Source organism: Leucopleurus acutus (assembly GCF_964270905.1).
Source record: "Leucopleurus acutus genome assembly, chromosome: X".
Classification (NCBI taxonomy): domain Eukaryota; kingdom Metazoa; phylum Chordata; class Mammalia; order Artiodactyla; family Delphinidae; genus Leucopleurus; species Leucopleurus acutus.
This window is the reverse complement of record NC_139148.1, coordinates 65,163,193-65,176,188: the sequence shown is the minus strand read 5'-3', so window position 1 is coordinate 65,176,188 and position 12,996 is coordinate 65,163,193. Positions and strand designations below refer to the sequence as shown.

The window sequence follows — 12,996 nt, the reverse complement described above, 5'->3', positions numbered from 1 at the left end:
TTGTATATCAGCCATACCTCAATTAAATATAATAAGATAAAAATTCTTTAAAAGAGAGAACGGGGAAAAAGTCAAACAAGGCACTTTATCTTTACATAGACAAAAATTTTTACTAATTTTACTGCTCTTTGTGCTTCAATCTCTCGTAAAATATTGGGTGGGCCAAAAGGTTCGTTCAGTGTTTTCCATAAGATGGCTCTAGTAGTGCTTAGTTGTCTTTAACTTCATTTGAAACAATTTTGTTAGATTGTATAGTGACAGCTGTCATATCAGCTCACATTTAAAGAAAACTTTTCAAAATTGGTGAATTTTTGTGTAGCCATTTTTTTGTTTTGTTTTAACTAATTTATTTATTTTTAAAATTTTATTTGTTTTGGGCTGTGTTGGCTCTTCACTGCTGCGTGCGGGCTTTCTCTAGCTGTGGCAAGCCGGGGCTCCTCTTCATTGCAGTGGGCAGGCTTCTCATTGCAGTGGCTTCTCTTGTTGCAGAGCATGGGGCTCTAGGCACGTGGGCTTCAGTAGTTGCGGCACGCGGACCCTAGAGCATGCAGACTTCAGTAGTTGTGGCGTGCGGGCTCAGTGTTTGTGGCTCGCAGGCTCTAGAGTGCAGGCTCAGTAGTTGTGGTGCACGAGCTTAGTTGCTCCACGGCATGTGGGATCTTCCCGGACCAGGGCTCGAACCCATGTCCCTTGCATTGGCAGGTGTATTCTTAGCCACTGTGCCACCAGGGAAGTCCCTGTGTAGCCATTTTAATATTGAAGATGGAAGGAAAAAAGCAACATTTTCAGCATATTATGCTTTATTATTTCAAGAAAGGTAAAAACGCAACTGAAACGCAAAAAAGATTTGTGTAGTGTATGGAGAAGATGCTGTGAGTGATCGAACATGTCAGAAGTGGTTTGTGAAATTTCGTGCTGGAGATTTCTCACTGGACAATGCTCCACGGTCGAGTAGACTAGTTGAAGTTGATAGTGATCAAATTGAGACCTTAATTGAGAACAATCAGTGTTATACCATACGGAAGATAGCTGACATACTCAAAATGTCCAAATCAAGCGTTGAAAATCTTTGCACCAGCTTGGTTATGTTAATCGCTTTGATGTTTGTGTTCTACATAAGTTAAGTGAAAAAGACTTTCTTCACCATATTTTTGTGTGCGATTCTCTACTTAAACATAACGAAAACGTTCCATTTCGAAAACAAATTGTGATGAGCGATGAAAAGTAAATACCGTACAATAATGTGGAATGGAAGAGATCATGGGGCAAGCAAAATGAACCACCACCAACCACACCAAAGACCCGTCTTCATCCAGAGAAGGTAATGTTGTGTATATGGTGGAATTGGAAGGGAGTCCTCTATTATGAGCTCCTTCTGGCAAACCAAACGATTCATTCCAACAAGTACTGCTCCCAGTTAGACCAACTGAAAACAGCACTTGATGAAAAGCGTCTGGAGTTAGTCAACAGAAAACGCGTTATCTTCTATCAGGATAACGCAAAACAGCATGTTTTTTTGATGACCAGGCAAAAACTGTTACAACTTGGCTGGGAAGTTCTGATTCACCTGCTGTATTCACCAGATATTGCACCTTCGGATTTCCATTTATTTCAGTCTTTACAAAATTCTTTCAATTCTTTACAAAAAAAAAAATTCTTTACAAAAAAATTTCAATTCCCTGGAAGACTGTAAAAGGCACGTGGAACAGTTCTTTGCTCAAAAGACAGAAAGTTTTGGGAAGATGGAATTATGAAGTTGCCTGAAAAATGGCAGAAGGTAGTGGAACAAAACGGTGACTATGTTGTTCAATAAAGTTCTTGTTGAAAATGAAAAATATGTCTTTTATTTTTACTTAAAAACCGAAGGGGGCTTTCTTGGTGGCGCAGTGGTTGAGGATCCGCCTGCCGATGCAGAGGACACGGGTTCGTGCCCTGGTCCGGGAAGATCCCACATGCTGCAGAGTGGCTGGGCCCGTGAGCCATGGCCGCTGAGCCTGCGCGTCTGGAGCCTGTGCTCCGCAATGGGAGAGGCCACAACAGTGAGAGGCCTGCGTACCGCAAAAAAAAAAAACGAAGGAACTTTTTGGTCAACCCAACAAATTGATCTTCACATATATAAATTGCTTTGGCTTACCATGCTTTCATTTAGGTAATGAGAGGTATCCTATGAGCATCAGCTAAATTTTTTTTAAATATGTACATTCTCAGGACAAGTAATAACTTATTGGTCCTTCTATAATTATGATGGCCATATATCTAGAATTTTCTAGGACAATTCTGATATCAGATAATTTGTCCTGTCAAATTTGTTTCATGAATTTTTCAATAGGAAGACTTGGTTAAGGTGTAAAAACTACTCTCTCTGTATGGGAATACATTGTTTTTTAAAGTGAGGGTCTGCTTTAGACCTTTAGAAAAGGTGTTGAAAGTAAGAGTAAGTGGTAAATTAACACCTAGTAGAGTCTTTTCTTGGTCCCAGTTAGCTGTCCAAGAGAAGAAAATATTTTGGTGAAGAAAGTGATTAAATGCTGTTAGATGTTACTGGTAGATGGATCGGATCAGGTCTGAGAAGTGACCATTAGATTTAGCAATGCAGAGGTCATTGGTAAACCAGGCACTTTGCTAAATACTTCCTGTGTAATAGTTAGTCTCCATAGTAATCCTGTGAAGTAGATACTTATTAGGCCCATTTTGCAGACCAGGAAACTTAGATCCAGAGAGATAACTTGCTCAAGGACATAGGGCTAATAAGTGTTAGAGCTAGGATTTAAACCCAGTAAGACTCTAGATCTGCACTGCCCAGTACAAAAGCCACTAGCTACATGTGGCTATTTACATTTAAATAAATTAAAGTTTTAGTTCATCAATCACACTAGTCACATTTCAAGTGCTCAGTAGGTACCATATTGGATAGTGCAGACTCAGAACGTTTCCATCATTGCCCAGAGTACTGTTGGAGCAGTACTCTAGAGCCTGTGATTTTAACCACTGTGATTTTTATTTATATATATATATATATATATATATATATATATATATATATATGTATATATATATGTATATATATATTCTTTCATTTAAATTCTGCCAGTAAACTTTCCTCTGAAAATCAAAAGACTGGTACAGGTCTTCTTTTGTTATCAAATCAGTTGATTCCCACAAAATTATACTGATGTTTATATTTCATGCAGTCTGGTCATACATAAAATTGTTGTCAAGAGAAACATGGTAAGCATGGCTATATGTCCTTTCAGTTTTTTCCATTTTCATTTAGGGGAGTTCAGAGGACATAACTAATATGTTGAAGTGACAGTGATTCTGAATTAGTATAGGTACTTGAGTGCCACAGTATCTGTGTATTAATATCCTAAAGTGTGTAACTGAGGTTGGCTGGTTCAAATGTGTCTTGTAAAACTTCCAGGAGTAGGGACAGTGGGAAATTGAAGCTGTGATGCTTTTAGGGGAATTAAGTAGGTGAATGTCTCACTTCTGTCTCTTCAATTACTAATGTTTTCATGACTGAGCTTTTTACATCAAATTTATTACTTTGGACCCTTCAAGGAATATAAATTGTGGGAGAGATTTGGTCAATATAAGAATCATTAGATGGCCTTATTTATGTCATTTTTAAAACCATTTTATATTTTAATGTTTTCTTTCTCTTTTTTATCAATCATACTTTTTTTAAAAACATTCATTTATTTATTTACTTTATTACTTATTTGGCTGCACCAGGTCGGGTCTTAGTTGCGGCACATGGGATCTTTAGTTGCAGCATGCGGACTCCTAGTTGCAGCATGTAGGATCTAGTTCCCTGACCAGGAATCGAACCCAGGCCCCCTGCATTGGGAGCACGGAGTCTTAGCCACTGGACCACCAGGGAAGTCCCTGATGTTTTCTTTCTTTAAATGTAATTTGAACTGCTAAATAACTGCTTTCCCTCTTATTTTCATATATTTTTTAGAGCACACCTATGGTTGAGTTAGAGGATGTAACAGTGTTAATAAATTAAAGAGATGATGTGAACTCCAGATTGTATAGCATAAGAATTGAGTTAAATTCAGGCTCTACTTGGAAAGCTGCAACCTCTAGAAAGTTACTACAGTCATATAAAATGCAGAATGACACTCTTTACCTCGCAGTGAATGGCATATGTCATGTATAAGAATTGTAATGGATCACCAGTTTTTAAAGGTTAAATGCTAAATATAGTATCTAGTTCTTTAAATGTTAAATTGAGTATAAAACATTTTTATCAAAGGAGATTCTGGCTTTTACCCTCCACCAGTGTCAGTTTGGCAGGCCTGCCTTTTCTTTCCTTGAAAGTTACAAGTTCTGTAGTTGTCACTATCTTATTCATACCTACAATTTGAGAATCTGGATATATTTATCAATGCTCTTTGGCAAGGGTTATGTACTCTTGACCTAAAAATCTGATATGAGGTGGTATGTGAACTTCATTCAATAGCTCTCTAGTTACTCATCAAATATGTTGCATTTTTTTCTTGTGTAGTTTGGGAAGAAAGAGGCTTTAAATTTGAAAATAGAAACTTTTTTGACCAGGAATATTGTTTATTTATTAAGAATCTAGACTTATTTAAGTAATAAAAGGAATTTTTTCATAGCTTTTTGAGTGGGTCCTGTGACACTTAAGTATTCTAGTGACATTTTATTTCCAGATATTATGAAACTCAAGTTCAAAGTGATGGCAAGCAAAATATTTTGAAACATGGCAAATCCTTGCCCCCACCTCTAGGCAAAGTCTTGATTGTTTTTTAAAAATTTTATTTTCAAGGTTGAATTTCAGAATTAATGAAACGGAAATTTTTGTCAGCTTACCAAATACTTTAAACTTCTAAATAGATTAACTTAAACTTGTAGTTTATCATTAATTTTATTTTATTAATTGAACTAGTCATTTGAAGCTCAAACTAATTTAGGTTGTTAGCTATAATATAGACCATGCTTTTCCCAGCTTGTAAGCTTTTTCACTTATTTAAGGAAAAATAAAGTTTAGACAAAGAAAAGTAAAGGTACACATTTGGATGTAATTTAAACCTCATTTTGATGACTGTTGGCCTAGTGATTATAGATTCTGTTCCAGTATTGTTTTCAATAATAGTGTTACTATAGCAACTAATATAAATGCATGCTTCAAGGGGAAAAAACAAAAAACCTCTCCACGATTATATTGTATATTGGGATGAAATTTTTCTTTATTAACTTTTATAACTTGCTCTAGATTTTGCAAAACTTTTTCCCAAAGAAATATTCTGAAGATCTTGTTACAAATACTTTTTTGCCCTCTTAATCTCATCAAGTTTCTTGTATTGACAGTATGCTGCAATTAATTTAAATGGGAAAGATGTAGAAACAGTTTGTATCAGAAATCCTGTATCTTCTTTCTGTTATTTGTGTCTTACACAACACTCTGGAAGAAAGAAAGATTTCTGCTTTCATGCTTCTGAAATGTATAAATGAATCTTGTTCCTATAAAAGTCAGTTAACTTTTATGTAATGTCTTTTCTTTGTTAAAATGAAGATAGTGGTAAACATACTCGTCTGAGTCCTTGAGTATTGTCGACATATTATTGTATGAACAAGTGGTTCATATAATAATACATTAAAATTTTTTAAATTAATTAATTTATTTTTGGCTGCATTGGGCCTTTGCTGCTGCGGCAGGCTTTTTTCTAGTTGCGGTGAGTGGAAGCTACTCTTCGTTGCAGTGCACGGGCTTCTTTTTGTGGTGGCTTCTCTTGTCGCGGAGCACAGGCTCTAGGCGCGTGGGCTTCAGTAGTTGTGGCTCATGGGCTCTAGAGCAGAGGCTCACGGGCTTAGTTGCTCCGTGGCATGTGGGATCTTCCCGGACCAGGGCTTGAACCTGTGTCCCCTGCATTGGCAGGCAGATTCTTAACCACTGTGCCACCAGGGAAGTCTCTAAAATTTATCCATTAACCTATTTCATTACAGATTTGGTAATAATTAAAAACTAGAAGTGGCATAAATGTCTTGATAAACTCTGAAGAGAATAATTAAATAGATGATAAAGTGTATCTATATAATGTTCACACCTTGCAGCCATTAAAAACAATGAAAGTTTGTATTTAATGTAAAATAATGTTCATGGAAAGATATTAAGGCAGAAAGGTAGGTTTTAAATATAGTACAATCCCATTTTTATGTGAGAATGTGTGCACAGACGTGTGTTAAGTGTAAATGTGTGGCGGGATATACAACAAATGTTACCAGTAGTTATCTCTAGTTTTTATAATAGATATTAACATCGTTTCCATTAAAATTTTTAAAAATTCTTTGAAAAGAAGGGAGTGCTGTAGCCAGTAGTAGCAATATGATTGATTTTTTGGCTTGATGTTAGCAGGGAGGTAATGTTTTAGGAAAAGGGTCCAAATTTTTTTAATGATAAAAAGCTAAGTCACATGCACTTTTCCTCTGACTTGTTGACATTTTAGTTGACTGTGGGTCAAAATGAAAGTTATTGCATGGGCAGAAGCTGAACCTCTATCATAATCTGACCTTAAAATTAGGCAATCATGTTTGACTTGATAGCATAGATCTTAAATCTGGAATTGGTGGGGAGAAGATATTTAAAGGTTTTAGAATGGGATTTCCTGAAATGAATATCTCCTGAAGATGAAAATGGTAAAAATAGTTCATGTCAGGTTCAGGCTAAGCATGAACTGGCCTTTCACAAGTTTTTGTCTAAGAATTGTGTTTGTTTCAGTTTTTATATTTTCTTTTATTAAAAAATTAACACATACTTGTTTTTAAAAACTTCAGAAAGAACAAAGGTGTTAAAAAGAGAAAAAATAGACCTACTTAAGTTTTTCCTTCCCCTGGAATCCTTTAGGGAATTTTCTTTTTTTAAGAGAATAGATCTGGGAAATAGAGGGCACTATACCTCAAGAAAACAGTCATTCTTTACAGTGTGATAGAATAATCACTGGATAGGAGTCAGGAAATTTATCTTCTAGTCCCAGCTAGTCCTTAGCTCTGTGATTGGAAAAAGGTTACTTTGCCTCTCTGGACATCTGTTTCTACCAATTTCAAGATGATAAGTTTGGACTTTGAAATTACAGGATGCTAAGGACTAACTTGATAAAGCTCCCTGAAATCACAGACACTTTTTAAAAGGGTGTATATGGGTGTGTTTGTGTGTATGTGTGTGCATGTATGCACACTGCATACATGCATTTCTGGAAAGGTTTTTCTCTAACCATAAAAAGTAGTTAATATATGGATCGTGGTATTTATAATTGAGAAATAAACATTACACTTGATTGACATAGTGTTTATTTCCAAATAATTGGGTATTTCATTTATTCCTGCTATTCTTATCTCATCCTGTTACATATGTGATGGTAGAATATTTCATCCATGTTTAACTTATAGTCATAACTAGATTAAGTTATTATCCAGTATTACGGAGACACCACACAGCTGAAAAATAAATTCAGTTCCTAGCACACAGTTCTCCTGGTCTTTCCCTTAGGTTGCTGTCTTAGAGAAATGAAGTGATTTTTGACTATGGTTAAGAACATCACCTATTGTTAGACAGAAGTAAAATTAGGGACTATCTATAGAACATTTCTACCTTGTAATTTATTTGGTATTTTGTAGAACAGCTGACTTTCCTAATTGTACTTGGCATGGTCACTTGCTAAAAATATTAGTCAATGTTATCTGGTTTTATTACATACCTCTCTCCTGAGTCATGCTTGGGGGGTAAGCATGGGAGACACACATCTAAGAAAGCATTATCTTTTAACAGAATTTAATTCAGACTGCCCTATCTCCCTGCCTGCCTGGTCAGTAACTCTGAACTTTGGAGATCTATCTAGTGATGATAAACCTGTTCTATATGTCATAGGCCAGAGAAGTCAGCTTTGATGGCAGACTTCTACACTGGTGCAGGAGAGAAATGTTTACTTAACATTTTAAAAGAATAAACTTATTAACATATATGTGTTCCACCAGTAGACTTTCTTGAGCCCTCTTGCTTGTATGGTCTTTTAATGTTTTCAACGAAAGAAATAGCACATACCTTCAAAATGAATTATAAAATCTCAATTACAGCTGTATGCATTAAGAAAATCAGTTCCTTTTCTTTCGTGAAATTATGAAGTGATTATTTATTGAGGTAGCAAGATAAAAAGTTTGTTAACATGATGCCAAATATCAGAATGTTTGGAATTGGTGTCAGCATTTGCTCTTGTACAGAAAAAAACTTAGGGCCTCATGAGCTGAATTTTTCATCTTGAGTTATTTAACAAACATTTGAGCCCCTACCCTGTGTTGGACGCTATACTCTAGGTATGGTTGAAGATGTAAAGACAAAATTCTTTTCATAGACAAAAGTCTATGCTAAACTTATGGAGGCATTAAGCATTATTAGATGCAGATTAAGTTTAAATTTAATGTGCTATATACCTCGCTGTACCTTCCTTTGGCCAGTCAAATATTATTTACGTTCTTTCACTAAGTTCACACTCAATTTAGAAAGTGTGTTCTAAGGAAACTTGCTGTTAGAAGCTATGGAAAATCCTTTTGTAAAGTGAATTAATTTGCCTTTTATATATCCAGGTTTTCATCTTTTATTTCTTAATAAACAACTTGTGAATATTTTAATTTTTTATTAGCAAGTAACATACCCATGGTTCACTTTAACCCCCTGCCCCCCAAATCTCCGTTTGTGTGTGTCTCTCTCATAATCATAATCACACAGAGCAGGAGTTTGGTGTTCTTACTGAATATATAAATGATCCCAATTTTTAAGCTTTTAGTTTTTTTAACCTTAAAAGACTGGCTTAAGACATTATGACTTTTAAAAAAGACACTATGATAATAAATTGATAAACAGTGTATATCAGTTTAAATTTGAACTGTGTGTCCTTAGTGTAATTTATATTTGACCTTCTTACAATTGAAATATAAGGATTGTATGTTCCAGTTAAACTGTTCTGTAGCTGTTTTGATTAATTTAAATTTAGTTTTTGTTAGTATAGTGGTTGGTAGCTGAAGTGATTATGAAAATAAAGTTGTTAAACATGTAAGAACAGGAGTAGCCATGATTTTTAGCACATTCATTCAGTGTTATCTCTGAGTTAAGCAGACTTCTGTTGGCATTTTTTTATCAACTCAGAACAAAGCACAAAACAAAATGCATATGAAAAAGTTAGAAAAAAGTTGGAGGAAAAAACCTTGAAAGATGAAAAGTAGTCATTAAAAAATTGAGCCCCTAAAACATGCTGTATAAACATAACATTCTTACGTAAGAGGCTGGTGTTGCATGTATTGTGAATGTTTTCTAGGTAATTTATCATATATATCAGAAATATGTATAGCAGCCAGTTTCTAGCTTCTAGTCTAACAGTAGACCAAAGAACTATGGAGATATGATCCAGAGGGAGAAAATAATTATTATTTCAACCCCTCTAAACAGGACACCATACTTGCAGAACTTCTTCAAATACATAAAGAACACATTGTAGGATATCATGAACATGATTCTCTTTTGGACCACAAAGAAGAAGAAGAGTTGACTGAAGAAGAAAGAAAAGCAGCTTGGGCTGAGTATGAAGCAGAGAAGAAGGTAGTTCATTTGAAATGCTTTTTTTTTATGTTAGTCATTTAAAAGAACAGTGGGGGAAGAAAAACGTCACATTTGGAACAGGTAGTAATGTAGTGAATCTTCAGGAACAGAGTCTCCAAGTAGGAGACTCTGTTTATGGGCTTTTCGGTACCTTTGGTGATAGAGTGGGAGGAGAGGAGAGAAGAAAATATTTTCCCCTTAAAGAGTAGTAACCTCATTTCTGATTAGCACTTGCTAAATTGAGAGATTAGTGGGAAGCTATATATTTAGCATCACTTAACTTCCATCAACACCCTCACAGTAGTAACAGACATATAGGAGCTTAGAGTTTGGAGGTAGGAGTAAATGTTGCTTTTAGCATGTGTACCATGAAATCTAAGTTTTGACTGATTATCAGAACACAGAAAGACTCCATTATTAGACATTAGTGTCAATCTCCAGCAGCAACTTTATTTAAAATAGTTCCACATCTGTTTTAAACACCACCCCCACTTGAGCAAAAATATGCCTGAGCATATGGGAAACCTTATCCTAATGCCTGAATCCTTTTTAAACTCATTGTACCAAACTTCTTTAACGTTGTGATTTTAGTAGTTTCATCAGAATTCTCTGAGTTGCCCCATTCTGTGGGAATTATCAGAAAAAGAGTACACCTTTAGGGGTTAAAGCTTTCTATGTAAGAAGATCTTGGTTTCAGGTGAAAAGGGTGTTTTGTTTGTGTGTGAAAGAGTGTTAATAATTTCCTAGATCTGAGAATGTGGATTTTTTTCTAAACCAGTAGGTGATGTAGAATTTCAAGTTTTAAATCACAATGTGGAAAGTGCATATTTTTTTGTTTTTAGGGACTGACCATGCGTTTCAACATACCAACTGGGACCAATTTACCCCCTGTCAGTTTCAACTCTCAAACTCCTTATATTCCTTTCAATTTGGGAGCCCTGTCAGCAATGAGTAATCAACAGCTGGAGGTATGTTGTGAAGTACAAAAGTAGTTTAACTTGAATTAAAGGCAATTTCAAATGCCCTGTTGTTGAAGGTTCCCTATGCTGGAATATCACATTCTCCAAAAGATTACCTCTGAATAGACCAAGAAAGTTTTCTTTTATTTGTTGACCTTTTTGAACCAGCATAGTATAATAAAATGTGGTTTGTTCAGAGCACAAGGGAATCAGGCCTTGAATTAATGTAGTTTGAATAATTTTAATTAAGGAACAATAGAGCAGCTGACTGGCTAGGGAAATAGCACTTTCTTCAGTTATAAAATATTTTGAATAAACAGGATAAATACACACATTGATTTATATTCTAATGCAGTGTAGATGCAACATTAAGTATACGATAATGCACAGTATTTTGAAATAAGTAATTGAAAACTAGAATCAGTTATGATTTAAATAAGAAGGACTAGGTTTTAATATACCAATAATTTAATAATTTAATCTGTGGTTTTCTTTTTAAAATGTGCTTATGGAGTCATTTAAATTATTAAAATATTGGTGCAATAGAACCCAAACTTTTATCTTCCTAACAAGACCCTCACTGATGAGTTTTACTCCATTTTATTGATGCTGAATTTTGCTGTTCTTTTCAATTATTTAAAGAGTTTTAAGACCAAGTGCTATAAATTGGCAAGAGAAAGGATCCCTATACTTTAAAACTATGCTGTCTTTTACATGCCCTTATAAAGTTATTTCTTGCATTCTTCTAGGACCTCATTAATCAGGGAAGAGAAAAAGTTGTGGAAGCAACAAACAGTGTGACAGCAGTGAGGATTCAGCCTCTTGAAGATATAATTTCAGCTGTAGTAAGTTAATTGGCAGTTGTTTATTCCAACTTGCAGTTTGTGTTCTCCCCCCTCCATTTGTTTTAATTTTTAATTGTTGTTTGACTCACTACTTCCATGGGGAAAAGAGCGTAATCCTTATAACGTGATTTGCAACAGTAAAATACTAATAAACTGGATAATAGTGCCAAGCTATATGTAATTCAGTTTTACCTGGATGTTGGCACAAAAGAGAAATGTAAAATCTAAGAATTTGGAAATCAGTTAATCATAGAAATGTGTGCATTGTTTACATAAATGTACTTTAATTACCAGTTGCATGAATTAAATCCAAATAGTTTTATTCCAGACATAGGTAACCTTTGTACAATAGTGGACAACTTAGTACCCGGCTTTTACATCATTGTCTTCTTTAGAAAAGAGTAAAGGAAAAGGAAAAAAAAAACTTAAAAAATCCTCAGTATCTTTAAGTACCTTAATTATTTTTTCTCAACTCTACTGCAATAAGGAGTAAATAGAAACTTTTCTTTTAGTGGAAGGAAAACATGAATCTCTCAGAGGCCCAGGTACAGGCGTTAGCATTAAGTAGACAAGCCAGCCAGGAGCTTGATGTTAAACGAAGAGAAGCAATCTACAATGACGTATTGACAAAACAACAGATGGTAAGAATTTGGACTATCTCTAGGTTATGTTTAATTTTCTTGAATTTATAATAATCGGTTTGTGTGACATCTGTGTCAATAACCATTCCCTCATATGGACGGATGGATGGTCATTGGTTATTCCCAGAGAAACTTTATCCAAAAACCTAGTAATGTCAAATAAAGGTAATGTCTTTTGTTGCAAAGGAGCAACAACTTCCCAAATGGGTCTCCTTGAAGTTTACATAGACTCTCTTCCCTATAATTTTATTTTTGTATATTCTGGACATCTAAAAAGGGATTTTTGCCAGACTTTTTACCACATTTACTATTTTAAAACAACTTCCACAAATATGTATACTTTTTAATATATTTAATTTGAGATAAAAAGTGGAGCTATAAATGATACATGACACAGGTTCCTACTAAATTATGTAATTCTTTAAAAGACTAGCATATTCCAGGATCCTTGATCATCTTTCCTAGCATGGTCTTTGCCAGCCATCTGCCTTGCACTGGGAAATTTCAACTCTTGACACCAGGGAATCAATTTCTGTGGCATGAATTTTACTTAGAAAGCACTGTAGAATTATATGGTTTTAAATTATCTTAGGAAATTTGAGCCATTCCAAGTAGGAATTATTCCCACTGCAAGTGCCTTTTCCCTTGGGTGTTTGTCACTAAAACTGTTTGTCTGTCATCAGGTGAAATATTCAAAAGAATGACAAAGAAAGGAGACTTGACAAAAAAGTGCTGTAACTAATACTTGAGACTAATCACAGTGCAGGATGGGTTACTATGGCAACTAACCTAAATGCTGCTTGCACTACAATAGTCAAGTCATTAAGAGAATTTAGCCCTAAATGGTGTTACTAACCGGTTTCTACAGTAATGGTCCTGTGAATGCCATCAAATTAGTAATGGTGATAACAATAATGTGTTTCCCTTTTGGTATGGTA

At 35.0% G+C, this 12,996-nt stretch overlaps 1 protein-coding gene across 10 annotated transcripts in view; it reads left to right on the top strand.

The window, feature by feature from the left end:
- Window positions 1-12,996, top strand: part of ATRX (ATRX chromatin remodeler) — a 248,863-nt gene that overhangs the window by 232,515 nt on the left and 3,352 nt on the right. For all 10 annotated transcript variants that reach the window (XM_082865330.1, XM_082865334.1, XM_082865333.1 and 7 more), the window contains 4 exons: window positions 9,464-9,613; window positions 10,456-10,581; window positions 11,322-11,417; window positions 11,930-12,058. In XM_082865330.1, the coding sequence (XP_082721456.1) occupies window positions 9,464-9,613; window positions 10,456-10,581; window positions 11,322-11,417; window positions 11,930-12,058 (501 nt within the window). The remainder of the gene's footprint in view (window positions 1-9,463; window positions 9,614-10,455; window positions 10,582-11,321; window positions 11,418-11,929; window positions 12,059-12,996) is intronic.